Below are 27,627 nucleotides of genomic sequence, written 5' to 3' on the forward strand. Positions count from 1 at the left end.
GAAGCAGCTGATCAATGTTTCTCTCTCATTGGTGTTTCTAACTCTCTATCCCTCTCCCTTCCTCTCTGTAAAAAATCAATAAAATATATTTTAAAAAATAAAAATAAAAAATCATCATTCTCCCCTTTAAAAAAAAAAAGAAATCTGTAGGGAGAGCATTGCAGGCAGAGAGAATGGCAAGTGCAAAGGCCCTGGGGCAGGTATAGAGTTACACATTCAGAGACACCGTCAGACCCTTAACAGCTGTACCGCCAACACTTCTGAGCGATGCTTCCTCCTTCCCGAAGTCCCCCTAGAGCTCCTCAGAGCTTCCAGGTGAGAGTGGTACTCGTGATGGGGCTGAAGAAGCAAGGAAGGGAGGGTCCATCCAGGTTCAGATGTGCCTAGAAAGGGTGCAGGAAGCAGGTCGCCGAGACCCTACTCACTCAGCCCAGGTCCCAAGTCATTTGCCTGAAGAGCCTTCCCAGCTAGGGGTCCCAGAGCCCATGGAGACAATGAAAAGTGTGGGCTTACAAATCCAGTTCCATTTCCTGGCTGTGTGAGTGGCCAAGCCTTTTCTCTCTGGGCCTCAGTTTCCACGCCTGAAAATGGGATCATAACAGTAGCCTTGTTCTGGAGTCGCCGGGCTGCATTCAGTAGCTGCTCGATAAATGTCAGCTCATCCTTCTAACGGTTAATATATGCACAAGACGGGCCATGTTCTGGCACAGGCCCTCGGTGCCATGTCGTCTCTGGACGGTCCACACCCTCTCTGGGCACCAGTTACACCGAAATCCTCCAGGAGGGTATTTGAACTTGGAAAAGCGTCCAAGAGAGAACTCCCCTCCCCTGCAAGAAAGCAAGGGTTAAAGGGCAGGGGCGGGAAAGGGTAAGGACCAGGACGCACACAACCACCCCCCCCCCCCACACACACACCCCAAGGACTCCAGGCGGTTAGCTCTGCGGAGGGACCAGCTGTGCGGATTTAGCCGGCGCATCTGCCGCCGGAGCAGCTGCCGCTCTGGGGGGGCCGGGGGGGAGGTGGGACGAGGGGAAAATCTGTCCGAGGAGAATTGCGTCTGCGCCGCCCAGCTGCCGGCTCAGGCTGGGGGGACACCCCAAATCCGCCGGGACCCCGCGCCCCTCCCCTGCGGCGGCCGCCCCCACGTGCCTTTGGGGGAGGGGGCGTCGGGGAGGCCCTGACGTCACAGGAGGCCCCGGCCAATCGGAGCTGTCCTTCCCGAGCCCCAAAGGGATTCCCGGGCCACACCAGGGACCTGGGGCCAGACCCAGCCGTGACGACCCTCCCCCCGGGGCTCAAAAGGGGGCCCGCACCCGGCGGGGGGACCGCGGCTGGGACCCGCCCGAGGGGGGCGGGGCCGGTGTGCGGCTGCCAGGCCCGGCTCCCGCGGGCCCAGAGACGGGCAGCCCGGGCGGGAGTCACACAGCGGGCGGCGGGCGGGAGCGCGGACGGGGGCGCGCGGGCTGCGGGCGGGCTGTCCTTTCCCCGCTGGCGCCTGGCACCGGGGCCGGGCTCAGCCTCTGCCCGTCGCGGGGCCTCCGGGCCCCTCCGGGTCTCTCCCGGCCCCTGCGACCCGGGGCCGCAGCCCGGCCGCGCTGGGCACGAGGTGTCAGTGCCGCGGGCGCCCGCAAAACCCGCACCGGATTCCTCCCGGGTCGGATCTGGACGGGAGCTCAGTGCTGCCCCACCGGCAGCTCAGATGGGGAAACTGAGGCCCAGAGGGGCGGGACTTCGCTTAAAGTCACAAACTCGGAGGATGCTGCTGGCTCCGGTGACCTTGGGTGAGGCCCTGCCCCTCCCCGGGCCTCCCTGACTCACCCCAGGGGGAGCCGTGAACTTCCTGCCACCCTCTTCCAGGTCAGGGCTCAGACAGTCAGGAGCCCAAGGCGTGAGGGGGGAGTTGGGGGAGGAAAGGGGCGGGAAGGGGAAATGAGCAGCCGGGCCTGACCTTGCCCTGGTCCAGGGCATGAAAGACCCATTCATGGCTGCTGAAGACTGGGTGGCAGCTGAGCTGGCCTGTGGGGGTGGGGCCTCCCTCAGGGCCTTTGTCCAAGCAGGTCCCTCTGCCTAGGATTCCCTTCCCACCCCTCACCTCATGTGCTTTGCCAAATCCATCTACTGTCCTTCTGTGGTTCCCCAAATCACCTTCTCATGGTCTTCCGGGGCCCCCACCCAATCACAGTGCCCAGTCATCTCAGCCTCCGTTCCTCTGTCTCCCTGCTAGATTGAAAGCAGGTAGCTGGATTGTCTTGTTGACTGCTCAGCCCAGGGCCTGGTACACAGTAGGTGCTCAATAAATGTTTATGGAAGGAATAGGTTGCCAGAGAGGAGGGCATACCGGAGGGTGGGCACAGCACAGGTAATGGTATGGAGGTCGGAGGAAGGTGTAGAGCCTGGCTGCTACCCAGAGGTGCTGTGTCTTAGCCCGCTCCTTGTTGACGGGTGTCATCTCCCCAGGTGGGCAGGACACAGGGGTGACAGGTGCAGGCTGATTTGCCTGGGACTCTGGCTCTGCCGGAAAGCAGGTCAGGGCAGAACCACTGGCAGGAAGGCCTGGCTGCTGGCGGAGGTTTGTGGTCACCAGGAGGGCCCCTGGGCAGATGCCCAGGCCCTGGAAGAACCCAGTTGCTCAGGACCGACTGTATCCCATGGAGCAGGGTTCAAGTTTTTGTTTTGTTTTTAATATATTTCTTTATTGATTTCAGAGAGGAAGGGAGAGGGAGAAAGAGATAGAAACATCAATGATGAGAATCATTGATTGGCTGCATTCTGCACACCCCCTACTGGGGATCGAGCCCACAACCCAGGCATGTGCCCTTGGCTGGAATCGAACCCAGGACTCTTCAGTCTGCAGGCCGACGCTCTGACGCTCTATCCACTGAGCTAAACCAGCTAGGGCAGGGCTTATGTTTTGATGTCATGCAGGGAAGCCACATAGCCTGTTGGGGGTCCAAAGATGGGACACAATGGGTAATGCCCACAGAGAAGGTGCTTTATAATCGGTGGCAAGAGGACAATGTTCCCTTCCCATCTGCCTGTGCTCTTGGGCAAGCTCCTTGGCCTCTCTGTGCTTCAGTTTCCCATCTGTGGGAGCCTTCTAGGGCTGCCCTGAGGAGTGAATGAGGTCACTTCTGCATCAAGGGCTCAGAAGTCGCCCCTGTACACAGTAGGTGTGCAAGACATGTGGCTAGATAAATACATCATAGTAAAACGTTTGTTGATTGCCTACTGCATACTGGAGGTGCTGGAGGAACAAGGGGGGGGGGGTACATTGTCTCACCTGCATGGGGAGGTGCTTTGGACAGACAGGGACACTGAGGCCCTGAGAGGGGCTCCCGCTGTCCTCAGGTCACAGAGGGTCCAGGAGCTTACAGGGATGTCTCTGGAATCAGAAGACCAGCTTGTCCTGCAGTCCCAAAGGCCAGGGGCAGGAATGCCCCTCCTGGGCCCCCTAGGAACCTCTTTCTGCGCCAGGCCCCGCAGGACGCTGGGACGGAGGACAGCCTCTGTACCATGATCTCTGCAGCCAGCTGGCTCAGGTTCAAATCCCCGAGTTCTTATTAGGTGACTTTGGACAAGACGCCTCCCTGCGCCTCAGTTGTCTCACGTGTCTGCTGAGTGTTACAGTTAATGCTTGGAGACTGAATAAATACCCTCATAGGAAGGGGACCCAGGAGACCACGGGGGTGTCTGACACCGCCCCCCTCATCCACGAGTGTGGTTGGGAATGTCCTGAGGATGTGAGTCTGGCCCGAGTGGACCAGAGCAGGAAGTCCGGAGGTAGGAGGGTGCGCAGTTCGGTGCCCCACCCGGACAAAGGCAGGAAGCCTTCGCTTGGATCTCCCTCCCCACCCCCACCCCCACCCCCCATCCCGTCCCCAGTGCCTCCGGCCCCCCACCCAGCTCTGCCGCCCTCCGTTCCGCACCCCTGTCAATCCGGGCCGCGTTTTGCGTGGCTCCGGCCCGGTTTTTGGGGGGGAGAGGTGGCCGACTTGGGGGGGGGGCGGAGGTGGCTAGCCGCGAGTTGCTGCGGCCGCCGCGGCGGGCGTGAAAAATGCGGCCGCGGCGCGCCCCGGGTCCGGCCGCCCCGCAGCGCCCTCCCCGGAGCGGACGCCAGCGCCCGGGGAGCCGGGGCTGAGCCCCCTCCCCCAGCGCAGCGCCGCGGCCCGGGGGCGGGGGAGCGCGCGCCCCCAGCCCCCTCCCCATCGGGATGCCCGGCTGAGCCAGCCAGGCCAGGACAGGTGCGCGCACCGACCCCCCTCCCCGCCCCCCGTCCGCCCGCGCCCTCCCGCCCTCGCGCTCCCTCCCGCGCACTCGCGGCGGCCGCGGCTCCGAGGTAAGCGCCCGGGGCGTCTGCGAGCGGGGGCTGGGGAGACGCTGCCCTGGGGGTGTCTGTCGGCGCGCGGCTGGGGGGGTTCATTGTCGGCTGGGGCGGCCGGGTCAGGCGCGGTGATTGGGGGGGTCCCGAGGACCCGCCATGGGGAGGGGGCTGGGTTTGGAGCCGGGAGGCTTGTGGAGCACCATCACGGGGGGGATCTGTCAGCAAAGCCGCTGGAGAGGGGGCTGGATTTTAGAGGGGCTGCTGTGTGGGGGGTTATCATGGGGTCCAATGGCAGCGCCTTGAAGAGGCTGGATTGGGGCCTGGGGTGCTGAATGAGGCTTCGTCATGGGGGTGTCCGATGGCACCGCAGCTGGGGGGGGGACGACTGGATGTTGACTGGGGGCCTGTATGTGGAGCTATAATAGGGGTTCTGTCGGCACCACAGCGGGTAATTTGTCCGGGGAGGGGCGCTTAAGAGACAATAATGGGGGCTCAGGGCTGCGCCGCTAGGGAGCTGGATTTGGGCCCAGGTTGGGGTGGGGCGGTTCGGGGCGGGCAGGGGGCCTGCTGGCCGGCGATGAGGACGGGTGTTGGGTGTTGGGGGGGCGGGGCCCTGAGGGCTAAACAGGGCCACCCAGGGCTGGGTGGTGGTCCCAGCGTGGTGAGGCCCCTCCATCCCACTTCACCGTCAGCCACCGCACCTTGGACGCCCCTGAGCCCTCTCCAGCCTCCTGCCTGGCTCAGATCGAGTCCAGGGCCCCAGCCACAGGGGAGGGGCCGCGGGGGGCCCAGAGAGCCCGTCTGGATACGGTCTGGATACCCCTCGCTGCAGTGGAGACCTAGGGGGGTTCAGGGGGCCCCCAAGAGCTGACAAAGGGACAAAGAAAGCGTCTCTCTCTGAGAGTGCCAGGCAGGGTGGGGGGCACTGAGTGTGACCCCTCCACTCGTGCAGTGCTCATTGGTCCCCAGAAGGGGGTCGCTTGCCCTCTGTCCTACTCTCTACCTCCAGGTTCCCTCCAGTTGGGGGCACCTCCCCAGACGGGGTGCCATAGGGAACCCCTGCCCCTGCCCAGAATGTGTAGGCATTGGAGCTTGAAGTATTTGCAAGAGTCCCGGGACCGGGGCAGTTCTCACTCTCAGCCCTGTCAGCCCTCGCTGGCTGAGATCTTTGGCATCTTACCCCTGAGGTTGTCATCTCTGACCCCAGATCTGAGGGGAACTGGGGCTTGGGGTTTTAGGGATCTGGATTTGGATTTAAGGAGGAAGGAGGGGGGACCGATGACTGGGGCTGCAGAAGGAACCCCCACCTCATTTGCAAAATTGCATTTCTTCATATTTCTTTGGGTTCCCTCAGCTTCCCAAGGGGCCCAAGATCAAAGTTCAGTGCCCTGGGACACCCCTACCCCTTAAGCTCCCTGGCCCCCATCCCCTTTCCTAGTAGACACGGTTTCTTTCAAGGATAAAAATTTCAGATGTGTCTGGGCAGTTGCTGAAAGTCTATTTTGAGAGAGTATAGCATGTGGGGGTCGTGGGTGGGGTTCAGGACTCACCTGAGAGGAGGTGCCAAGCTCTACAGGAAAGTGGCTGGGGGTCGGTGGGGCCCTTAGGAAACCCCTTGGATACCGGGCAGGTGGCAGCCTGCAGAAGCCTCACTGAACTATGGAGTGTCCACCCTGTACGGGCTCATTCCCAAGAGCAGATTGGGAAACTGAGGCCCAGAGAGGCAGCAGAGAGGGTGAAGAGGGAAGCCAGGCCCCTCCGCTCCTGGGACTGCTAGATGGGGCCGGGGAAAGGTGCCCCCACATGAAACCCAAATGCTCTCCCAAAGGTCACCATCCTGGGCTGGGCAGAAGTTAGGCCTGGAGCTTCCAATGCCCTACCCCTCTCAAAAAAAAAAAAAAAAAAATCAGCATAGAGGAAAAGGCAGGAGAGTGAGAGGTGTGGCCCTAGGCAGGTCTTTCGCCCTCTCTGGGCTTCCATCTCCCCAGGAGGTGCTCTTCGGGTTTCAGGAGCTCAGTGGAGGGAGATGAGGCAGAGACAGGTCACGTAAGAAAGCCCTGGGTTTGTAACCTCGCCATCGCCCTTCCACTTCCCACCTGCCTCCTGCCAGAGCCGAGCACCCACGGGTCCTCAGGGTGCTGTCACCTTCCCTGCTTTGAGGTGAGAAGCTGTCTCTGAGCCAGCGGAGGTATTGAGTCACCTAGGAGCGGCCGTTCTTGCTCTAGGCTTCAGCTTTCACCTCTGTCCACTGGGTGAGGAAGGTGCTGGAGATTTGCGCTGTAGAAGAGTTTGGCATCTGCAGTGGACGCCGAAGGCTTGTGACAGGAGTTGCTGGGGTTACCTGGGGCTGGACCTGCAAGATAGAAATCAAACTGTCCTTGGAAAGGTGACCCTGACGTCAGCCGGCGGGACAGGGGAGCTGGGTCCCCAGGGGCTGAAGGACGTGCTGGTTGCTGCCCAGTCTCCTGGGATGGAGGGTGTCCCTGGCTGAACCTGGGGTGTGGCCCTGTCCTCTGTGCCTGGCCCTTTGCCAGGTGATGCTGGGGGCCCAGAGAGGACTCAGCCAGGGTTATGACAGGTGGAAGCAGGGAAGGCTGCCTGGAGGAGAGGATGCTGACACTGGGCTTGAAGGATGACAAGGATATTGCCAGGAGAAGAGGGAGGCAGGGATTCCAGGTGGAAGGAGCAGCAAGGATAGCGGCTGCATGGTGAGTTGCTGGGAGTCCTGAGTGGCTGGGCTGTTTTAAGGGTGGGAGACCATGGATAATGAAGCCTGAGAGTTAGCAGGTGCTGTAAATGCCAAGATAAGGAGTGGGCTTTATCCCAAGGGGAACAGGGAGCCATAGAAGGTTTTAGAGCGGGAGAGTGAATGGGCAATATCTCAGACCTTGAGCAACAGTGAGGAAGAGTAGTTACCAGGAGACAGGCTCCTGGAAACCAAGTTAGCTGCTTGGCACAGTGGTGGGCCACCCATCCTGGGAGGTAGGCAAGTGGGGTCGTACAGCCATCTTTCCAGAATCCTGGAAAAATAATTCTGGTATCGGTTAGGTCCAGGTGACCCTCCAGACTCCTTCTAAATTTCCAGGGACTGTGGATTTTCTGAACTGGAATGTTTAAGATACCATGATTCTGAAATCCCAAGTCATTTAAAGGGCTGCAGATTCTCAGACTAATTCCTAAGACCTAACAGTGATTGGGGTTGACTGTGGGTGGAGCCTCACTTAGCAGAAATAGAAAAACTGAGGCTCCAGGGAGCCCCCAACAGACACAGGCGAGAGCCAGGGCCTAAGAGGTCTGGACCTGAGCCACAGAATTATCTTTTATTTCCACGGCCATTCATCACCTGTCCTGCGGAATGTCCAGATAAAGTGGTGGTAGCATTAAAGCACTAGGAGGAGACTTGGGAGGCCAGGACCCCCACCTTTGGGCAGGGATACGGGCCCCTCACTAGCCGCCCTCGGTGACCCTTCACTGTCTGGTCCCAGGGTCCAAAGGTGGCTACCCCAGGGCCTGCAGGGAGGGAGACCCTGTTGAGTGAGGACTACATTCCCCAGGATGCACCTTGGCCCAGGCTAAGCCAGCATTCCAAGGGCAGACCTAGGAGAGAACTTCCCAAATGGAGGAGTCCAGTAAGGGTGGTGGGTTCTTAGGGGAGCCCTCATCCGAGGCAGATGGGGAGACCAGTTACTCAACAAAGGCTGCCAGCGGCCTCCACGTGCTGTGCCCCAGCTGCGTGATGCTGGGGTCCCCGAGGAGGAGGCCTTGCTCTGTTTGGCCCTCAGTGGGGGAAGGAAACAGACGCAGGCATTGGCCCTCTGCTACATGGGGTCAGGGCCTGGGCACAGTGAGCAAATGGGTCTGGTGAAAGTGGGTTCTGCCCGCTGGATCAGAGAAGATGCACTTTGGAGGGGCATTGCATCTAGGACCATGATGAATGTATAGGAGTTCACCAGAGGCGACCACACGTTCTCTGATAGTTTCAGAAGAGCAGCCTTCCTTTCCTGGAGCAAGAGTCTTCGGGCAGTTGAAATAGCCGCTCTGAATGATTGCCCTTAGAGATGGCCACAACCGTCAGATCAGACTTACCTAAGTTTGAGTCCATCTCTTCATTCACTCACTCAGGCCCCCTCCTCTGAGCCTCAGTTTCCCCACCAGTAAATCACAGATGCTAGTCTCTCTCTCTCTTAGGGTTCAACATTTAAACAAGAGGATGCAGGCAAAATGCCAGGCATAGTCCTGTCTTTTTTTTCTTACTCCAATAAAAGGAGTTACTTTGAAAAAACAGAAGGTGTGTCCTCTGGCCCTGATTGCAATGGGAGCCATGGGTCTGTGCTCTCATTTGATAAGCTGACAAGTACTTAATGAGCACCTACTATGCGCTAGGTGCTAGGAACCCAGCAGTGACCGAGGCTGACTGGGCCCTGCCCTTGTCATGCTCACAGCCGGGTGGGGATATGGACCCTAACTAGAGAGAGAAAGTAAGTCAAGTATAATGAGTGGTCTGAAGACAGTAATATTGGATGATGTAGCTGAGAAGGGCAGAGCTGATGGAGTAGGGAGGGTGTCTGAGAAGGTGGCATTTGAGCTGAGACTTGGAAAATAAGAAGGAGGCAGTCACTCAGAGACCTAGAGGAATAGCATTCCAGGAAGAGGGCACAGCCTGTTCAAAGGCCCTGGGGCAGGAATGTGCCTGACGTATTGGAGGAACTGGAAGGAGGTCCATGTGGCTAGAGCAGAGTGAGTGAAGGGGTGAGAGGGAGGGGACAAGGGTGGGGTTGGGGGAGGTTATACAGAGCCTTGTGAGGGAGGTGGGGCCCTGAGGGCTGTGGGCAGAGAAGGGTGGGACCTGACTCAGGTGACCAGTGGTGACTCTGGCTGCTGCAAGGAGGACTGCTGTGGAAGCAAGGGCCAGCACCGTTGGTGGGAGTGGAGTGACTAAACTGGTCCAGATGGGTGATGATGGGGGCTGGCCAGGTTCAGGCAGTAGAGGGGGAAAGAAGTGGGTGGATGGAGCAGATTTTGGACTTGCTGATGGATGGATGTGGGGAGGGACTGAGAACCTCTTTCTCTGGGGGCAGGTAATGCTATGATTAAAAGTGTGGTGTCTGGACTAGATGACCTGGGTTTAAATTCCAGCTTGGCCATTTCCTAGCTGTGCAACCTTGGGCGCATCGCTTACCCACACCGGGCCTCAATTTCCCACCTGTAAAATGGTGAGAAGAACCCCTCCCACCTACCCCACCAGGATCTTTTTAATTGATTTCAGAGTGGAGGGGAGAGGGAGAGAGAGATAGGAACATCAATGATGAGAGAGAATCATTGATCGGCTGCCTCCTGCATGGCCCCTACTGGGGATTGAGCCCGCAACCCAGGCATGTGCCCTGACTGGGACCTGTGACCTCCTGGTTCATAGGACGACGCTTAACCGCTGAGCCACGCCGACTGGGCCCCCACCAGGATTTCCTATAAAGCCCCATAGCACAGGGCTGGGAACACAGCCGATTCTCTGTACGTGTTTGCTGCTACCTCCCTGCGAATGTCTAATCCTCAGGCTCCGGGAAGAGAAAGGAGGCACAGATTGGGTGGCACGTTCCCCGAGGTCGCCCAGCAAGCCCTGGGCCCCTGGCTGTTTCTCTCCATTCATGCACATTTCTCATGACCCATCCCCCAGAGCCCATATCGCTCTGCCCGTGATTCTGCCATTCCTGAGCTGTGACTCACTTGGACTTGTGGTCCGCTCTGACCCCAGGACCTTCCCTTGGGACCTATTTCCCGCTTTTGTCTTCAAGTTCATTGGCCAGGTCTTCCGTTCCCAGCAGCACTTGGCATAGCCCTGCCTGCGTCCAGCCCGGCATCTCTGAGTGGTCTGTCCCCCTGCCTTTCCTGCCCCCTCCCACGTGGGATCCCTGTGTCCTCCCTGTGACAGGGCCTCTGAGAGGGGCAGTGACTGGAGGAATTCTGGGTGGGGGCTCAGCCTGGGGTAAAGGAGGGCTCCCAGAAGCCCAAGTGAGCGGGGCTGGGGTCCCCATCTTCTGCTCTCAGATGGAGGACACCGAGGGCGGGGACCAGATCTCCTTATCCTCCCTAAATGGGGCCCTGAGAGCCAAACCTTACTTCCCTCCGCCTCCCAAAACTGGGCCCCAAGAGCAGGGCCTGACTGTATTTTCTCCAAGTTGGGGCTGAGGGCAGGGTCTGCCCAGGGCCACCCCCATTTGGGAATCTGTGGGTGCCCAGCCCACCAGCCCCAGCCCAGACCCCTAGGAGCGAGCCCCCTTGGGCAGTCTGTTTCTGGGCCCCCTAATGACTCACGGGGAATAAATGGCACTCGAATTTCCTCGAAATGGTTTCAGCATCACTGAGAACGCAGCCCCCTCTTCCCCATTCCTAGTTACAAGTTGCTGCTTCCGATTTGCCTCCTGGTGGCCCAATTTCCAAACTGATTAAATTAATTACTCGGGAGCAGCCCCTCCCCATCTGGGCCCGGAGTCCCAGGGACCTCTCCCCCATTCCAGGCCCTGCCTCTACCACCTGGTCTCCGCTCTGGTTCCCCGAGTGGCCTGGGGACAGGACAGCCTCTCTCTGGGTCTCCAGACTGTGCAGCCCCATAGACAGATGGCACACTGTGGGTGCTCAATAAATGTCGGCAAGAGGCAGTGTAGCCACATGCCTGGGTTCAAATGCTGGCTGTACCCTTCTGTGCTGTGCAGCCTTGGCCAAGTGACTTCACCTCTCTGAGTCCCCATTTTTCCATCTGTAAGACAGAGGTGGTGGGGCTGGTTTCTGTCTCATCTCGGTGTGGACAGGACACGAGTTCATGCATGTGAAGTTCTTGGCCCAGTACCTGGTGCACACACAGTAGGGGCTTCATAACATCTTAGTTGAAATGCCTGCTCTGCTGGGCTTCTGTGGGGTAGATATGCTCAGGTACTCTGAGTACTGTCCTCTTTAAAAGAGACACTCTGCATTCACGGAGTGCTGACTGCATGCCCAGCTCTGTGTCAAGCTCTTGAGACACAGTCCTGGTCATGGCTCAACCCCTGGCCGTGTTGGCACACAGTCGGTGCTCAGAAAATAAATATATCCTTGTAGCTCTTTTATAAGTAGGGACTGTTTATGGGACATTCATTCAGCTAGTGCTTGTTGAGCACCTACTGTGTGCCAGACCCCCTGCTGTCATGAAGCTGACATTTTCGTCTGATTCACCAAGGAGGAAGCAAGCCCAGAGAGAGGGAGGATGTAACTCAAGGATGCACAGCAGTCCGTACAGTTTATTTAGCGCCTACTATGCGTACCTCATTTACTTTTCATGATAACCAGATGGTGATGGTTATCATGAAGGAGAAACAGGGAGGAGGGTGGGGAATGGAGGAGGACTCACTCTCCGCCTCCCAGGCTGGGGAGAGATGAGTTAACTGGCATTGAGAGAGCATCGGGGGCCAAGGGGGTCCCTCCACAGCCGCCTCACCATGCCCAGAGCCCCAGGAACACCCTCTAGCTGCTCAGCCAAGTTCCTAGACAGCTCCAGAGCCCAGCTAGGCTGCGACGGGGGCGACTGAGGCAGCTGGAGGAGGCAGCTGTAAGCAGAGCTGGTAACCAGACCTGGATGGTGCAGGGGCCTGGCTGCCAGGCCAGGTTACTCGATCTCCTCAGGGACGCCTGGCCCCGGAGCTGGAATCCTGGGATGGCCGGGCTGACAGGAGCTCCTTCTATGGAACTGGAAATGGGCATCTTGCCCCAACCTTCGCCACGGCAGAGGGAGAAATGGGCTCGGAGGCTGGCCCAGGGTCACTGAGTTCCTGCCATGATACCGAGGCCCAGAGAGGGCTAGCTGCTGGTCCAAGGTCATCCAGCAAGGTCACTTCACATAGAGTGAGCGTGTGGACCAGGCCCTGTCCCAGTGCCTGTATTACAGAAGGGGAATCGTCTTGACGGGCCGAGGGGGAGAGTCCCAGGCGTCCTCCCCGACCCGCGGGACCTTCTTCTGTCCCTTCGACGGTCCCAGTTACTGCGCATCCGTCCCACGCGCAGCCTTTCACCTGGAGCTGGGCCGCCGTTGAGTCTTCTCTGCGATGGGGCCGCGAGGAAATTTAAAACCGCACACGTGCGTGCGTGGTTTTCTGTTGTACGTTGCTGGTCGACACTCTGTCCTTTCAACCCCGTAGCAACATAAGGTTTGGACTTATATTCACCCACAGTTTATAGGTAAGGAAACGGAGACCCAGAGAGGGGAAGTGACTGTCGGAGCGCTCGAGGCTGGTGAGAGGCAGAGCCGGGATGTGAACCTAGACCGTGCATTTCGGAGACTGGGCTGCTAACTGAGGCTCCTTGGCGGCTACTGTCGCCTGTCCGGCCCTCATTCTGGGCCTCAGTGTCCCCAACCTGCCAGCGAGAGTGGAAAGGGCAGGGAAGGGCGGGTGGGTGGGTAGATGGCCTGTCAGTAGTTAATTGGGGTCCTTGGAAACTAACAGCCAGGAAGTCATCAATAGGGGGGTGCAGACGGACGCTCCCTGGGTGTAACGTGTGTACACTCGGGCACACAGGCCTGTGCACACACACGTGTGGACCGCCCACCACTGCTGGGCACATACTTGTTCTGTGGTTGCATCCATGGGTACGTGTGAACACACAGATGCCATAACACGCGGTAGACGTGGGGGCCCATGGGCGTGCGCGGGGGGGACCCACCCACCGGCGGACACCCATGCATGTGGAGGTGATGAGCCAAGTTGAATCAGGCAAGAGGTCCAATCTGGGTTCAATTCCTTGCGCTGACACTTAGTTCATCAACATACAACAAGCCATTATTGAGCCCAGTGGTGTGCCGGACACTGTGGGGACATGTCACCGGCCAAGATACACCCAGGCCTGTCCTCACAGGGCTCACCTCCAGGGGGCAGAAGGCTCTGGATGAGCTATGATGTGGGTGATTAGTTCATTTGGGGGAATCTGTGCATAAGCGGATTTTCTGAGTTATTGTGCACACAGGCCTCTGGAGATCTTGCTAAAACGCAGGCTCTGGTTGGGTGGGCTGGGAGGGGGCACGGGACTCTGCATTCTAATAGCTCTCAAATGAGGCTGAGGCTGCTGGTTGAAGGACCATTATTTGGAGAAGCAAAGAGTCTAGGGTCTAAAGCAGCGGTTCTCAACCTGTGGATCGCGACCCTTTGGCGGTCGAATGACCCTTTCACAGGGGTCGCCTAAGACCATCCTGCATATCAGATATTTACATGACGATTCATAACAGTAGCAACATTACAGTTATGAAGTAGCAACGAAAATAATTTTATGGTTGGGTCACAACATGAGGAAGTGTATTTAAAGGGCCAGAAGGTTGAGAACCACTGGTCTAAAGGCTGCTTTGAGAGTCTGACACCATGTGGGGGCGGGGTTGGGACCTGGGGAGGGGTCCAGGGTGGTAGGGGTGGGGAGACTCTAAGGAGACAGCATTTTAGCAGAGACCTGACATAAAGAGGGAGCCTGTGGGTATCTGAAAGAAGAGGCTTCCAGGTGTGGGGAACATCCTGTGCAAAGGCCCTGGGGCAGGACGGTGCTTGGCATGATGGAGGAACAGCGAGGTCCGTGTGGCTGAAGCAGAGTGTGCAAGGGGGAGAGAGGGAGGAGGTGAGGGCAGGGAGGGGCAGATGAAAGCAGGTCATACTAGGCCCTGCGGGCCCCTGGGAGGACTTTGGCTTTTACCGGGTGGAAGGTGAGTCCTGGAGGCAGAGGTGAGACAGCTCTGACATAGGTGCTCACACAGGCCCTCTGGTGGCTGCTGGGGGAAATGGGCTGAGGGAAGCAAGGACAGGAGCCAGGGAGCCAGGGTGGATGGAGGGTACTGAACTGGTCCACATGGGAGATGCTGGGGGCTGGCCAGGGAGCGGACTGGGAAGGGGTGAGAGTTCTGGATAAATTAGAAGGACTTGCTGGCATTGGATGTGAGGGTGAGAGCACAGGGCTGGGGGCAGCGCAGGCTTTGGAGGGAGCTCGAGAGCGGTTCCGGGGTGTGGTCGAGCCCTCAGCTGACACAGGCAGGACCAGGGAAGCAGGGGTTGGGGTGGGGGAGCAACAGCTGTCAGTCAGTAGTTCAATTTGATCTACGCGTTCAGCTCCTTCCGGTGAAAATCCTGACAGGGTTTATGCTTTATCTGTTGTTTGTTTTGGGACTTATCAGCTGATCCAAAAATTTATGCTGAAGCTGTGGGTTTCAAGAGTAGCCCATGCCTGGCCAACGTGCTCAGTGGGACGTGCCTTGTCCTGTGCGCCAAGAGGTCACTGGTTCGATTCCTGGTCAGGGTACATGCCCGGGTTTCAGGCTTCATCCCCTGGAGGGGACATGCAGCAGGCAGCCCATTGATGTTTCTCTCTCGTCAATGTTTCCATCTCTCTATCCCTCTCCCTTCTCTCTCTAAACTACATATATATAAAGAGTAACCCAGACACCCTGGCAGAAAGAAGTGGGAGAAATGTTCCAGAAGGAAATTCCAGCTTCTGACAAACTTATGGTCACTAAGGCAGTGTAACGCCTGGGAGTCCCTTGACGATGGGAGGAGATGAAGTCGGGTGGCCTTGAGGAACGCCCATCCCTGCCTCAGTTTCCTCACCTGAGAGTGGCAGTCCAGTGGGATGGCCTGCCCGAGTTGGAGTGGTAGCTGAGGGGTCAAGCTGAGAGGCCCAGCCACAGAGGATAGGCCCTCTGGGTGGGACCTATCACTTTATCAATTTATAAATTGATGCACAGGACAAGGCACTGTTCCCCGCCCCCGTGGGCATGCATGCATGTCGCAAGGCTGCAGGCAGGAAGCATGCCCCTCTGCAGGCACGCAGATGTGTGGGTGCATGGGTGCCCTGCATGGCATGGGGTGCACATGCTGGCCACACACTTCCATGCCTGGTGGCAGCTCCCGGTGACCAGGTGCCGGGGCAGGTGGTGGGGCGGCTTCCCGGCAGGCGGGCGCCAGGCGGCTGCTAGCGGAGGCGCCTCAAGTTTCATGGAGAGAAGCAGATGGTCTTAGGGGGCCTGGGGGAGGTGCTAAGGTCTCTGGTAACCCCAGGTGGCGGGGGGGGGGGGGTAGGCTGAGGCCAGGTGCAGTGGGTTGGCCCTGAAGTAGCCCGGACGCCCCGAAAGGAGTCTGTGGGGGTTAGTTCTGTATCATCACCATCAGAATAACTGACGTGAAGACACACAGCGCCAGCCTCACACTCGTCAGGATGGCGACGGCCAGAAAACAGGCAGAGAAGTGGAGGGAAGGATGGGGGATCGGGACAAGGCGCTGCTGGTGGGCACGTGAAGCGGTGGGGCCACTGTGGAAACAGCATGGCTTTTTCCAAAAGAGAAACAAACATGGAATTACCGTATGACCCAGCGGTGTCACTCCTGGGCGCGTACCCAAAAGCATGGGAAGCAGAGTCGCAAAGAGATTCGCACGGCCCTGTTCACAGCAGCGTTATTCACCGGAACCGAGAGGTGGAGGCAGCCCGTGTCCACCCACAGATGGACACACACAGCGCGACCCATCCACACACGTCAGTCCTGACGCCTGCCACGGCACGGGTGAGCCTTGAGGACATGGCGCTCAGTGAGGTCAGCCGGACGCCGGAGGACAGAGGCCGTGTGACTCCACTCGCAGGAGGCCCCCAGGGAGTCAGCTCCACAGACAGAGAGTGGATGGGGGTGCCAGAGGCTGGGGGAGGCGAGTTGGTGCTTAAAGGGAACAGAGTTTCAGTGTGGGGACGTGAGAAGGTTCTGGAGACGGGATGGCTGCCCAACATTGTGAATGGACTTACTGTCACTGCACAGGACACTTAGGAGTGGTTAGGGTGGTCCTGCCCGTGTCGCTCAGTGGTACAGCATCAGCCCGAGCACCAGAGGGTCACGGGTCCCATTTCTGGTCAAGGGCACGTTCCTGGGTTGTAGGTTCCTTCCTCCCCCTTTGGGCATCTGTGGGAGGCAACCAATCCATATGTCTCTCTCATTTCTCTCTCTCTCTCTCTCTCTCTCTCTCTCTCTCTCTCTCTCTCTCTCTCTCCCCCCCCCCCCCCGTTTCCCTCTCCTTCCCTGCCACTCCCTCTAAAAATCAATGGGAAAAGTATCCATCATTAATAAATGTTAAAAATGTGTGTGTTTTTCTTAAAAAAGGGCACGGAGCAGACAGAGCACCGGAGAGAAAAGGGGTACTCTGGCTGGTGTTGTAGGGGAAGGGGGTGGGGTAGGCAAGAGTGGGGCTGGCGGTGAAGTTGTTATTTTAAATTATTATCCCGACGGGAATTTGGGGGGAATAATGAAGGTCCCGGCCGCTGCGGCTCATAAGCGCCATCTGGTGGCGGATACAGGCCACGCCGCTCACCGCCCCTCCCCTCGCCCGCAGGTGTCACCTCCTGTCCTCGCCATGCGGACCCCGCGAGCGCCCCCTCCCCGCCTGGCCCTACTGCTCCTGCTGCTGCTGCTGGGGGGCGCCCACGGACTCTTCCCTGAGGAGCCGCCGCCGCTCAGCGTGGCCCCCAGGGACTGTGAGTGGGGGTCCTGGGCGAGGGGGGGTTCCGGAAGGACGGTCTTGTTCCCCAACTGAGCGCGCTGCCCCCCTCCCTCAGGGACTCACGAGGCCAGGCTCACCCCGGCCCTAAATCACACTCCTCTTCCCCAGACCTGAGCCACTACCCTGTGTTCGTGGGCAGCGGGCCCGGACGCCTGACCCCCACAGAGGGCGCCGAGGACCTCAACATCCAGCGGGTCCTGCGGGTCAACAGGACGCTGTTCATTGGGGACAGGTATGGGGAGTGTCCGGCAGAACGCAGGGCGGGGAGCCTTTGGGGGAGGTTCCATGGTGGGGCTTATGGTTGGGCCAGGTGTGAATGTGTGGACCTCGGGTGGCACTTTTAAGGGTGCTGGGTTCGGGTGTGGTTGGAGCCGGGTGCCTGCTATGGGGTGTTAGCAGATGGGGACAACTGTTCGGTCAAAAGTCACCGGGTGCCTCCAGGGGGTGCTGGGGAGGTGGCATTTGGTTTGAAACCTAAATGATGAGGAGGCAGCCGCGAGGAGATCTGGGGGAGGGGAACATCTGGGCAGAGGGCAGAGGGCAGAGGCCAGGACTGTGCCTGGTGGGTTAGAACAGCAAGGAAGTCTGCATGGCTGAGCACAGTGAGGGGGGGAGAGAGGAGGAGGAGGTGAGGGCAGGAGGAGACAGAGGCAGATGCTTCAGGGCCTCCTGGCTGGAGGGGAAGGCGGGTTTTTACCTGGAGGCAGGCGGGAGCCCTGGAGGAGCTGTAGGTGAAGGGAGGGAGCCTGACTTAGGTGCTCACAGTCGCCCTCTGGTGGCTTCTTTGGGGAGGCAAGTTGGAGAGACTGAGCTGGTCCAGGTGGGAGACCATGGGGCTGGAATGGGGGGTGGCCATGGAGGGGTGAGAAGTAGGTGAATTCTCAATAAACATTAAAGGCAGGGGAGACTGATGTGTTGGATGTGGGAGGGAGGAGAGGAGGGGAGTTGAGGGTGACTTCCAACTTGTGGTCTGCACCCTCAGAGGACAGAGCCGGACAGAGGAAGTCAGAGGTGGGAGGCAGAGGGAAGCGGGGTCCCAGTTTGGAGGAACAGTCAGGCTCAGAATGGCCGCACTGAGTGTGAAATGCCTGTGAGCCTTCTGCGTGGCGCCGCCCAGGAGCCCCCGGCCCCCGAATCTGGAGCTCGGAGGAGGCCGAGCTGGAGACAGGACTGCGGGCCTGGTCATGCGGGTGCAGTCAGTATCAGAGTGGACGAGGCCACCCGGGAGGGTGGGGGAGGCAGGAGGCCAGAGAAAGTCTGAAAGGTAGGAGGGAAGCCTAGTGAGTTTGGGGGGCCGGGCCCTTGTGAGAACGAGTTCCCAGGAGGAGGGGGGACCTGCAGGGGCCAGACACTGTGGAGAGGGGGAGGGGGACAGAGAAGTGACTGCTGTACTTCACACCAGTTGGCCAATGACCTTAGCAGGGCAGGTTTCCATGACATGAGGGTGGGGTGAGCCTGGGGTAGACTGAGAGGTGCTGAGGGGGCACCTGATGAAAGGCATCGGACAGTTCATCATGTCAGTGTAACTCCAGGACAGCGGGTGTCGCCCGAGGTGGCATGCGAAGGCAGGTGGCTGTGCTGGAACTGAGTCTTTGTAGGGCATGAGGACATGTGCTGGGGTACACGCAAGCATGTGAGGCATGCCCAGTGTTGTGTCCATGCCCCGGGCGTGGAATGTGGGGAGAGTGGAGGCCCCCAATCTCACTAACCGCACCCCTCCCTCAGGGACAACCTGTACCGGGTAGAGCTGGAGCCCCCCACCTCCACGGAGCTTCGGTACCAGAGGGTGAGGAGGGGGCGCAGGTGGGAGGAGGAGGGGACAGCCCTTGGGGCGCCCACCGGAGGGAGCTGACATGACAATGGGGAGCAAGATGGACTCGGGCCGACCCGGCAGGGGTTCCTAGGGCTGTTGGGTACCCCTTACCCCTCACCAGCTCCCTGTGCCCCCAGAAGCTGACCTGGCGCTCCAACCCCAGCGACATCAATGTGTGTCGGATGAAGGGCAAGCAGGAGGTGAGTGGGCCTTGGTCACGCCCCCCATCGGCCATGACCACGCCCAAGCCACGCCCCAATTCCGCTGGCCACACCCAAGGCAAATCCTCCTCCCCCTTCATCCCAGGCCTGGACCCCCGTGTTGTCATGGCTACGCCCTGAGCCTGGCCACGACCCCCAAAGGGTCCCAGTCATGGCCACGTCCTTAGGCTAGGTCTTGCCATCGCCCCATCCCTTCAATGGCCGCGGATGGAAAGTAGGCATGGCCACGCCCCATCTCGGCCTATTCTAGCTGTGACCACGCCCCTGATGGTGCTGAGACCTGGGCACGCCCACACACGGCCCCGCCCTGTACATCTCCACCTCGGTCCTGGTTCTCCTCTGCCCTAGCCACCCCCGCATTGAGGCCCACAGCAATGCCGTGCCCCCCAACATGACCACACTTCTCTCTTCCCTCCCCACCCCAGGGCGAGTGTCGAAACTTTGTAAAGGTGTTGCTCCTGCGGGACGAGTCCACCCTTTTCGTGTGCGGTTCCAACGCCTTCAACCCCCTGTGCGCCAACTACAGTGTGAGTCCCGGCGGCCCCAGGTCCAGCTTCCAGACCTCTGCTCACCTGCTCCACTAGCGTGCCCGTCCCCCCCGCCCACAGAGCCTCCTACCAGAGCCTTACTGGGTCTGTCCTCCCCCCGCCTCACCCACAGCTCCGGAGACCTCCCAGGGAGGCCCGTTTAAGGTCAGGGAAGCCCTGGTTATTTGACCTATGACCCAGTAATAGGGTTAACTGGAGTCGACTCTTAGACCCATTTAGAGATCAACAAACTGAGCCCCGGAGAGGTTCAGTGCCTCGCCAAGTCACACAGCATCCAAGGCAGAGACAGGATTCCCCTTGGAGGGAGGTCTGGGGGAGCCATGGGGCCGCCGGGCGTGGCCGAGCTCTGTCGCTCAGGCCCTGTCCCCCTGCAGATAGACACACTACAGCCCCTCGGGGACAACATCAGTGGCATGGCCCGCTGCCCGTACGACCCCAAACACGCCAACGTCGCCCTCTTCTCTGGTGAGTGCCCCCCCAGCTCTGGCCATCTGATAAGGCCCCAGCCCCGAGCAAGGCATGGCATGTTCCACTCTTGGAGTTGGGGTCAGGTAGACGGTGGCTGGGAGACTGTCCAGCTGTGAAACAGGCAGAACCTCAGCCTGGAGTCGGGGCTCAGTGGGAGCTGGGGTTCGGCGGGGCTCAGGGCCTCAGCAGGGTTGGGGCTCAGCCTGGGCTCAGGGTTTAGATGGGGTCAGGGCCCAGCCTAGAGGCAGGCTCGCTTAGGCTCAGGGAGGTAGACTGAGAGTGTTGGAAGATCAAGTATTGACCCACACAACCTCTGGCCTCTACGACCCAGCCGCTCACCTGCTCTCCCCCATCACTCCCTTCCAGAAGGAATGCTCTTCACAGCCACCGTTACCGACTTCCTAGCCATCGATGCTGTCATCTACCGCAGCCTTGGAGACAGACCCACTCTGCGCACCGTGAAACACGACTCCAAGTGGTTTAAAGGTGGGAGGGACATTCGTCGAATCCCACCACCGCCCCACCAGAATAAGAGTCCCAGAGGAGACAGGGAGGGGACTCCCATCTCATCTTTGGAACCTACTGGCCTCTTTAAAGACAAAGCCAGAGACAAGATTGGCCCTGGCCAGTTGGTTAAAGCATCGTCCCAATGTGCCAGGGTTGCGGGTGGGTTCGATCCTGGGTCAGGACACACACTAGTATCAACCAATGAGTGCATACATAAGTGGAACAGCAAATCAGCATCTCTCCACCCCCCCCCCCCGCCTCCTCTCGCTCTAAAATCGATGTTTAAAAGGCTATAAAAAGATTGAAGTTGGATCTAAAGTAGGACTTGATGGGAATGGGTGGCTTGGGAGCCCAAAATGGAGCTACAAGAGGGAGAGAGCAGGAGCTCAGGTCTTTGACACCTGAGGGAGGAAGGTGAAAGAAAATAGTAGCTGCTGCTGTTTGTGGAAGGCAGACACTGCGACTTTAGGATTCTGACACTTCCTCTGCCCGCAAAACCCCAAAGCTTTGCGTCTGTTTCCCTTCGCCTGGGCGATCACGCATGTCCCCCCTTCACCATAAGAGCAGCCAGCCGGGCTGATGTGTGCCCAGCCCCAGAAGCACCTTTCTCAGGTCAGGGGCTGGGTGCTGACCCCTCCTCTCCCATAGAGCCCTACTTTGTGCATGCGGTGGAGTGGGGCAGCCACATCTACTTCTTCTTCCGGGAGATCGCAATGGAGTTTAACTACCTGGAGAAGGTAACGCCCCACTTCCCCTCCCAGAGAGGCATCCATTCATCACGCATGCATCCATTCATTATCTCCTTCATCAACCACCATTATCTCCTTCAAATCATTCATTTACCCATCTTTCATCCATCCATCCACTAATCCATTCATCCATCCCTCCATCCATCCCTCCATCCCTCTACCTGCCCATCCATTGCAGCAGCCAGACAGTAGGTGCAAAGACTGCCATTTCCCACTAGTGTGACCTTGGGCTGGTCATTTCCCTTCCCCTGTGCCTCAGTTTCTCCACCTATACAATGGGGATATCAGTAGGCCCTCCCTGGTAGGGCTTTGGGAGGAAAGTAAGAGCTGATGAGAATAAAGCGAACGGTCTGTAAGTGTGCCTGGTGAGTATCATGACTGCCACGTTGCTAGGATCCTAGTGCCAATCCCCATATTTCCACCGGGGACTCTGCCGCCCAGAGAGGTGCAGTGACCACAGGACCCCACAGTGAGCCAGGGCCAGGCTCCTCCATCCCAGCCCGGGTGGTGGGCAGGGTGGCCTTCGGAACTCAGGGCTCAGGCCCCGCCTGTCCGCTGTCCCCCCAGGTGGTGGTGTCCCGCGTGGCCCGGGTGTGCAAGAATGATGTGGGGGGCTCCCCGCGCGTGCTGGAGAAGCAGTGGACGTCCTTCCTGAAGGCGCGGCTCAACTGCTCCGTGCCCGGGGACCCCCACTTCTACTTCAATGTGATGCAGGCCGTCACGGGTGTGGTCCGCCTGGGGGGCCGGCCCATAGTCCTCGCCATCTTCTCCACCCCCAGCAACAGGTCAGTGAACATTGGCCGAGTGGACTCGGGGCCCCGGGTGGACAGGGGTGGCCAGGTCCCGCATTCACTCGCTGCCTATAGTCCTAGGCTGGGCAAGAGTGGACCCCCACGGGGCACTGACCCCAGACCGCAGTAGAACAAAGCCACACTGACCCCCCCCCCCAAGAGCCTTTGGTCAGAACTGGGCAGGTGGGGGACATCAACACCCCCTGCCTTTGAAGGAGGGGGTTAGAGAGAGCTGCCTGGAGGAGGGGACATGGGAACTAGGCTTCAGTGGGTGTGAGATGGAGGAAAAGGGAAGAGCATTCCAAGTTGGAGGAACAGCATGTGCAAAGCTGTGAGGATACAATGAACTTGGTGTGTTTAAACAACAGAGAGGAGCCCATGTGGCTGGAATAGAGGGAGCAACGGGGAGAGTGAGAGTGTGAGGGCAGGGAGGTGACGGGCTGCAGAGAGGAGCCTGGGTTTTATCCTGGAGCACTAGGGAGCCATGGAAGAGCGAGGAGCAGAAGAAGGAATGGTTGTAAGGGGGCAGGGGTGATGTCTGGGAGACTGGACAGTCAGGCACACGACAGTGGAGGCCAGGACACGGGTGGTTGCAGAGAAGCTGAAATAGGATCCCGTCTGAGCACGGTTCAGGCGGCAGTGACTGGATGGGGCAGGCGGGTGACACGCCGGCTCAGGGGACTGAAATCTGACAGCTCCGGAGGACAAGGACTCCTCCACACACTTGCCTGAGGCAGCACCTCCACCAGGCTCACCGCTCCCTTCCATCTACTTCCCCAGCATCCCCGGCTCTGCCGTCTGCGCCTTTGACATGACACAGGTGGCTGCTGTGTTTGAAGGCCGCTTTCGAGAGCAGAAGTCCCCGGAGTCCATCTGGACACCTGTGCCCGAGGATCAGGTGCCTCGGCCCCGGTGAGCGCCCCTCCATCCCCAGACAGGTGCCGGGGTGGGCCTGTCCCCAAGACCGACCGAAGGCTGGGGACTCCCAGGCAGTTATCTGGTTGTTGCCGGGCTCAGCTGCACCCATTACACAGATGAGGGAAACAAGCCTTGGGGCAGGGCCTTGGGTCCCATGGAGAATCAGAGCCCCTATATGGGGACCCCTGAACTGCCCTGACCACCCCCTCACCCCCCAGGCCTGGGTGCTGTGCAGCTCCCGGCATGCAGTACAACACCTCCAGCGCCTTCCCTGATGAGATCCTCAACTTCGTCAAGACCCACCCCCTGATGGACGAGGCGGTGCCCTCACTGGGCCATGCGCCCTGGATAGTACGAACTCTGACACGGTCAGTCCCACGTGTGGCTGGGATCCTTGTGGGGCGCAGGGTGAAGATGAAAGCCCAGGACAGGGTGGTGGGTGGGGAAGGAAGGCAGGGCTGGCTATGGATGCGAGGTGGGTGGTGGAGAGCAGTGTTGCTGGAGACAGCATACAGCTCTGAGGACTGGCCGGAGACACAGAGAGACACAGAGGGGCAGAGACACAGAGAGGGAGAGAGACACACACAGAGAGAAGGAGACAGAGTCACAGAGAGGGACACAGTGAGGGACAGAGAGATTCAAGGAAAGAGAGAGACAGGCCCAGTGGGAGCCCAGCGGTGTTGTGTGTAGCTCTGTACCCACACCAATGCCCACCTTGCCTGGTGTGGGCGGTGTCTCTGTGTCTGCCCAGTGGAGGTGGGACCGAGGGGGCTGTGGTGCCAGACTGACCCCCCTCCCCTGCCACAGGCACCAGCTGACTCGAGTGGCTGTGGATGTGGGCGCCGGCCCCTGGGGCAACCAGACTGTCGTCTTCCTGGGCTCCGAGGCGGGCACCATCCTCAAGTTCCTGGTCTGGCCCAACGCCAGTGCCTTGGGCACCTCTGGGCCCAGTGTCTTCCTCGAGGAGTTCGAGACCTACCGGCCAGACAGGTGGGGTCTGGCAGAGGCCAGGGGGCAGAGCCAGTGGAGGTGGGGCACAGCCCCTGAGCCTTACTGATCTGCTCACCCCCAGGTGTGGCCGGCCAGGTGGCAGTGAGACAGGGCAACGGCTGCTGAGCCTGGAGTTGGATGTGGCCTCAGGAGGCCTGCTGGCGGCCTTCCCCCACTGTGTGGTCCGTGTGCCCGTGGCCCGCTGCCAGCAGCACTCAGGGTGCATGAAGTGAGTGCCCCCGGGCCCACTGCTGGGGGTGCATGTGGGGGGGGGGGGTTGAGGGGAGGTGAGCATGGGAAGAGGGGAAGAGCTGAGTCTGAGTTAAAGGGCCCAGCAGCAGCCTGACTTGTTGAAAGATGCGTGGGGCAGAGGGCACAGCACGTGCAAAGGCCCTGGATGGGACCATGACTGGGGTTTTAGAGGAACAGTGAGGAGGCCCATGTGGCTGGAGAGGAGTCAGTGAGGGAGGGGGTGAGGGCAGGGAGAGGATGGGGGCAGGTCATGCAGGGGCTTGTGGGCCATGGGGAGGACTTGGGTGTTTGCCCCAAGGGAGGTGGGGCCCTGGAGGCCTGTGGGCAGAGGAGGAGTGGGACCTGAGTGACATTTTAAAAATATATATTTTATTGACTTTTTACAGAGAGGAGGGGAGAGGGATAGAGAGTTAGAAACATCAATGAGAGAGAAACATCGATCGGCTGCCTCCTACACACCCCACTGGGGGTGCACACAACCAAGGTACATGCCCTTGACCGGAATCGAACCTGGGACCCTCCAGTCCGCAGGCCGACGCCCTATCCACTGAGCCCAACCAGTCAGGGCCTGAGTGACATTTTTAAGAGCAACAGGAGCAGAAGCTGGGGACCAGGAAGGGGCTGCTTTCCCACCTGTAAAATGGGTGGAAACCAGATGCAAAGTACTGGCCCGCCCTGAGCTCTGTGGGAGCCCCCCACCCTGAGACACCCCGCCCGCACCGCCGTCCTGGCAGGAGTGACGGCATTGCACAGAGCCGGACACACACTCTGGGGCAAGCCCGCTGGACTCCGACCCCGGCTCTGCTGCTCGGGCAAAAGTGAACTTCCCCGGCCTCAGTTTTCTGATCTGTAAAATGGAGAAGGAACAGCCCCCACCGCAGAGACTTTGGCCAGGACTCGGGGCTGCAGGAGGTGGCACGGTGCAGGAGGCCGTGGCTGATGCCGGTCCCCTGTCTGCCCTAGGAACTGCATTGGCAGTCAGGACCCCTACTGCGGGTGGGCCCCCGATGGTTCCTGCATCTTCCTCAGCCCTGGCACCAGGTACTGGGGCGGGAGGGGAGGGGGTGTAACCCGCCTGGTGACCAGGGCCCCTCCTCCCCTCGGGCTCCCTGAGCGGGGCTTCTGCTGACTGTTTCTGCCTTGCCCCCATCAGGGCCACCTTTGAGCAGGACGTGTCCGGGTCCAGCACCTCAGGCTTAGGGGACTGCACAGGTAAGTGGGGGAACGGGAGACCTGGGGACCCTCCCCTGGGGTCCTCATGCCCTTCGCAGCCCATGTCCAGGTGGGGGGCACGGACTAGCTTTGGAAGGTCAGGGGGTCCCACTCCCGGGTAGGGAGGTAGGTGAGGGACAGAGAGGCCCAGAGACAGACAGACAGAGGCAGGGACAGGCTTCGAAAGGGACGGAGAGGTCATGAGAGCAGACAGAGGCTGGAGACGGATGCCAAGTGACAGAGATGCCACAGGACAAGCAGATGAACAGAGTCTGAGAGGACAGACAGACCCCAGAGAAACAGAGGCGCCGCGAGGCAGGCAGACAGACAGACGGGCAGAGCGGCGGCGGCTGGGTGGGGCCCCCTCCGGCCGCCCCTCTCACGCCCCTCTCCCCAGGGCTCCTGCGGGCCAGCCTCGCGGAGGAGCGCGCCGGGCTGGTGTCCGTGAACCTGCTGGTGACCTCGTCGGTGGCGGCCTTCGTGGTGGGCGCCGTGGTGTCGGGCTTCAGCGTGGGCTGGTACGTGGGCCTCCGCGAGCGGCGCGAGCTGGCCCGCCGCAAGGACAAGGAGGCCATCCTGGCGCACGGGGGCGGCGAGGCCGTGCTGAGCGTGAGCCGGCTGGGCGAGCGCCGCGCGGGGGGCCCCGGGGGCCGGGGCGGGGGCGGGGGCGGCGCCGGGGGGCCCCCGGAGGCCCTGCTGGCCCCCCTGATGCAGAACGGCTGGGCCAAGGCCACCCTGCTGCAGGGCGGACCCCATGACCTGGACTCGGGGCTGCTGCCCACGCCCGAGCAGACGCCGCTGCCGCAGAAGCGCCTGCCCGCCCCGCACCCGCACCCGCACCCGCACGCCCTGGGCCCGCGCGCCTGGGAGCACAGCCACCCCCTGCTCCCCGCCTCCGCCTCCTCCTCCTCCTCGCTGCTGCTGCTCGCCCCCGCCAGGGCCCCCGAGCAGCCCGCGGGCCGCGCCCCCCACGGGGACTTCCCACTCACGCCCCACGCCAGCCCGGACCGCCGGCGGGTGGTGTCAGCGCCCACGGGCCCCTTGGACCCGATCACGGCCTCCGACAGCCTCCCGCGGCCCTGGAGCCCGCCGCCCACGGGCAGCCTCCGGCGGCCGGGCCCCCACGGCCCCGCGGCCGCCGCCCTGCGCCGCACGCACACGTTCAACAGCGGCGAGGGCCGGGGTGACCGTCCCCGCGGCCGCCACGCCCGGCCCAGCACGGACTTGGCGCACCTCCTCGCCTACGGGGGCACAGACAGGACTGCGCCTCCCGTGCCCTAGGCGGGGGCCCCGGACGCCTCCGCTGTGCCAGCCACGGGGAACAGGAGCGAGAGACCCGGCCCAACGCCGAGTGGGGTGCTCCAGACCGCAACCCCCCCCCCCCCCAGTGCGCAGGGGAGGGGCCTCCGCCACAGGAAGCACAAAGGCCTGGCCCCCCACCCTGCCGGGGCCGCGGGACATGAGGCGGTTTGGGGGGGGCGGGAGGATGTGCTATAGATTTGAGGTTGACCTTCTGTGCGTGGGTTTGGGTTTGTTTCCAATTTGCGATTGTTGTTTTTTTTGCAGTTTTCTACCCAATTGCACAACTCCGTTCTTGGGGTGGCGGCCCAGGGCTTGGAGGTGGCGGGATGAGGAGGGGGCCACAGCTGCAGACCCAAGTGCCCCCCCTCCAGGCCCCTCCTTGACCTAGGCTCCTGGCGTGCGTGAGTGTGTGTGTGTGTGTGTGTGTGTGTGTGTGCATGCCATGTTCGTGTGCAAGGGGCCGGGAAGGGGAGGGAGGTGTGCGTGTGAATGCCCACGAGGGCTGCTGCCGGCGTGTGCGTGGCGATGGGCACTCATGCAGGGTGTGTGTCTGTGTGTGAGTGCGGCGGCCCCAGAGGCCTGGGCGTTTGGCTGAGCCAACACAGGGGCTTCCAGAAGGCCAGGGGGGCCTCCAGCTGCCGGTCAGGAATTTGAGGGGAGACAGAGAAGGGGTTTCAGGGACAGAGGCCAGGAGGCCTGCCCATTAGCCACCCTGGCAGCAGCTGTGTAAACGTCTTGGGGGGCAGCAAAGGTGGGTGGCCCCCTGTAAATATGGCCCCAGGGTGGTCAGAGGGTCCCACACCACCAGTCCCCTTGTGACCTCCCCTCCGACCTCCAGCTGACCATGCATGCCAGCTGAGTGGCCAGCTGAGACTTGGACCCTCTCTGGAATTTGCCTCCCCAACCCCCTCCCGATCAATAAAACTGTTTACAACCACCGGCCCCCAAGGCTCTGGGTCTGCTCTGTCTCCCAGGGGTGGGGCCTGGGCAGTGGCAGGGCC

The 27,627-nt window shown here is 60.4% G+C and overlaps 1 protein-coding gene across 5 annotated transcripts; it reads left to right on the top strand.

Moving 5' to 3' along the window:
- The first annotated feature begins 3,662 nt into the window (after positions 1-3,662).
- SEMA6B (semaphorin 6B) lies at positions 3,663-27,568 on the top strand. 5 transcript variants are annotated; one of them, XM_059697108.1, is made up of 17 exons: positions 3,663-3,781; positions 16,688-16,829; positions 16,964-17,087; positions 18,581-18,641; positions 18,806-18,868; positions 19,315-19,416; positions 19,812-19,902; positions 20,272-20,391; positions 21,061-21,149; positions 21,729-21,946; positions 22,733-22,864; positions 23,089-23,238; positions 23,678-23,860; positions 23,943-24,089; positions 25,076-25,153; positions 25,266-25,324; positions 25,722-27,568. In XM_059697108.1, the coding sequence occupies exons 2-17, from the start codon at positions 16,709-16,711 to the stop codon at positions 26,603-26,605; spliced, it is 2,622 nt and encodes an 873-aa protein (XP_059553091.1). In that variant the 5' UTR covers positions 3,663-3,781; positions 16,688-16,708; the 3' UTR covers positions 26,606-27,568. The 5 variants fall into 5 exon arrangements, with proteins under 5 accessions (XP_059553091.1, XP_059553089.1, XP_059553090.1 ...); XM_059697106.1 differs by lacking the exon at positions 3,663-3,781 and adding an exon at positions 3,956-4,337; XM_059697107.1 differs by lacking the exon at positions 3,663-3,781 and adding an exon at positions 3,956-4,242.
- The last annotated feature ends 59 nt before the right edge of the window (positions 27,569-27,627 follow it).

Source organism: Myotis daubentonii, chromosome 5 (assembly GCF_963259705.1).
Source record: "Myotis daubentonii chromosome 5, mMyoDau2.1, whole genome shotgun sequence".
In the NCBI taxonomy this organism is placed as follows: Eukaryota; Metazoa; Chordata; class Mammalia; order Chiroptera; family Vespertilionidae; genus Myotis; species Myotis daubentonii.

Bases quoted from the DNA above. Each gene is read 5' to 3' on its own strand.
- SEMA6B (XM_059697104.1), top strand. The intron at 18,869-19,314 runs GTGAGTGGGCCT...TCCCCACCCCAG, and splicing joins GGATGAAGGGCAAGCAGGAG to GGCGAGTGTCGAAACTTTGT. The intron at 22,865-23,088 runs GTGAGCGCCCCT...CTCACCCCCCAG, and splicing joins GATCAGGTGCCTCGGCCCCG to GCCTGGGTGCTGTGCAGCTC.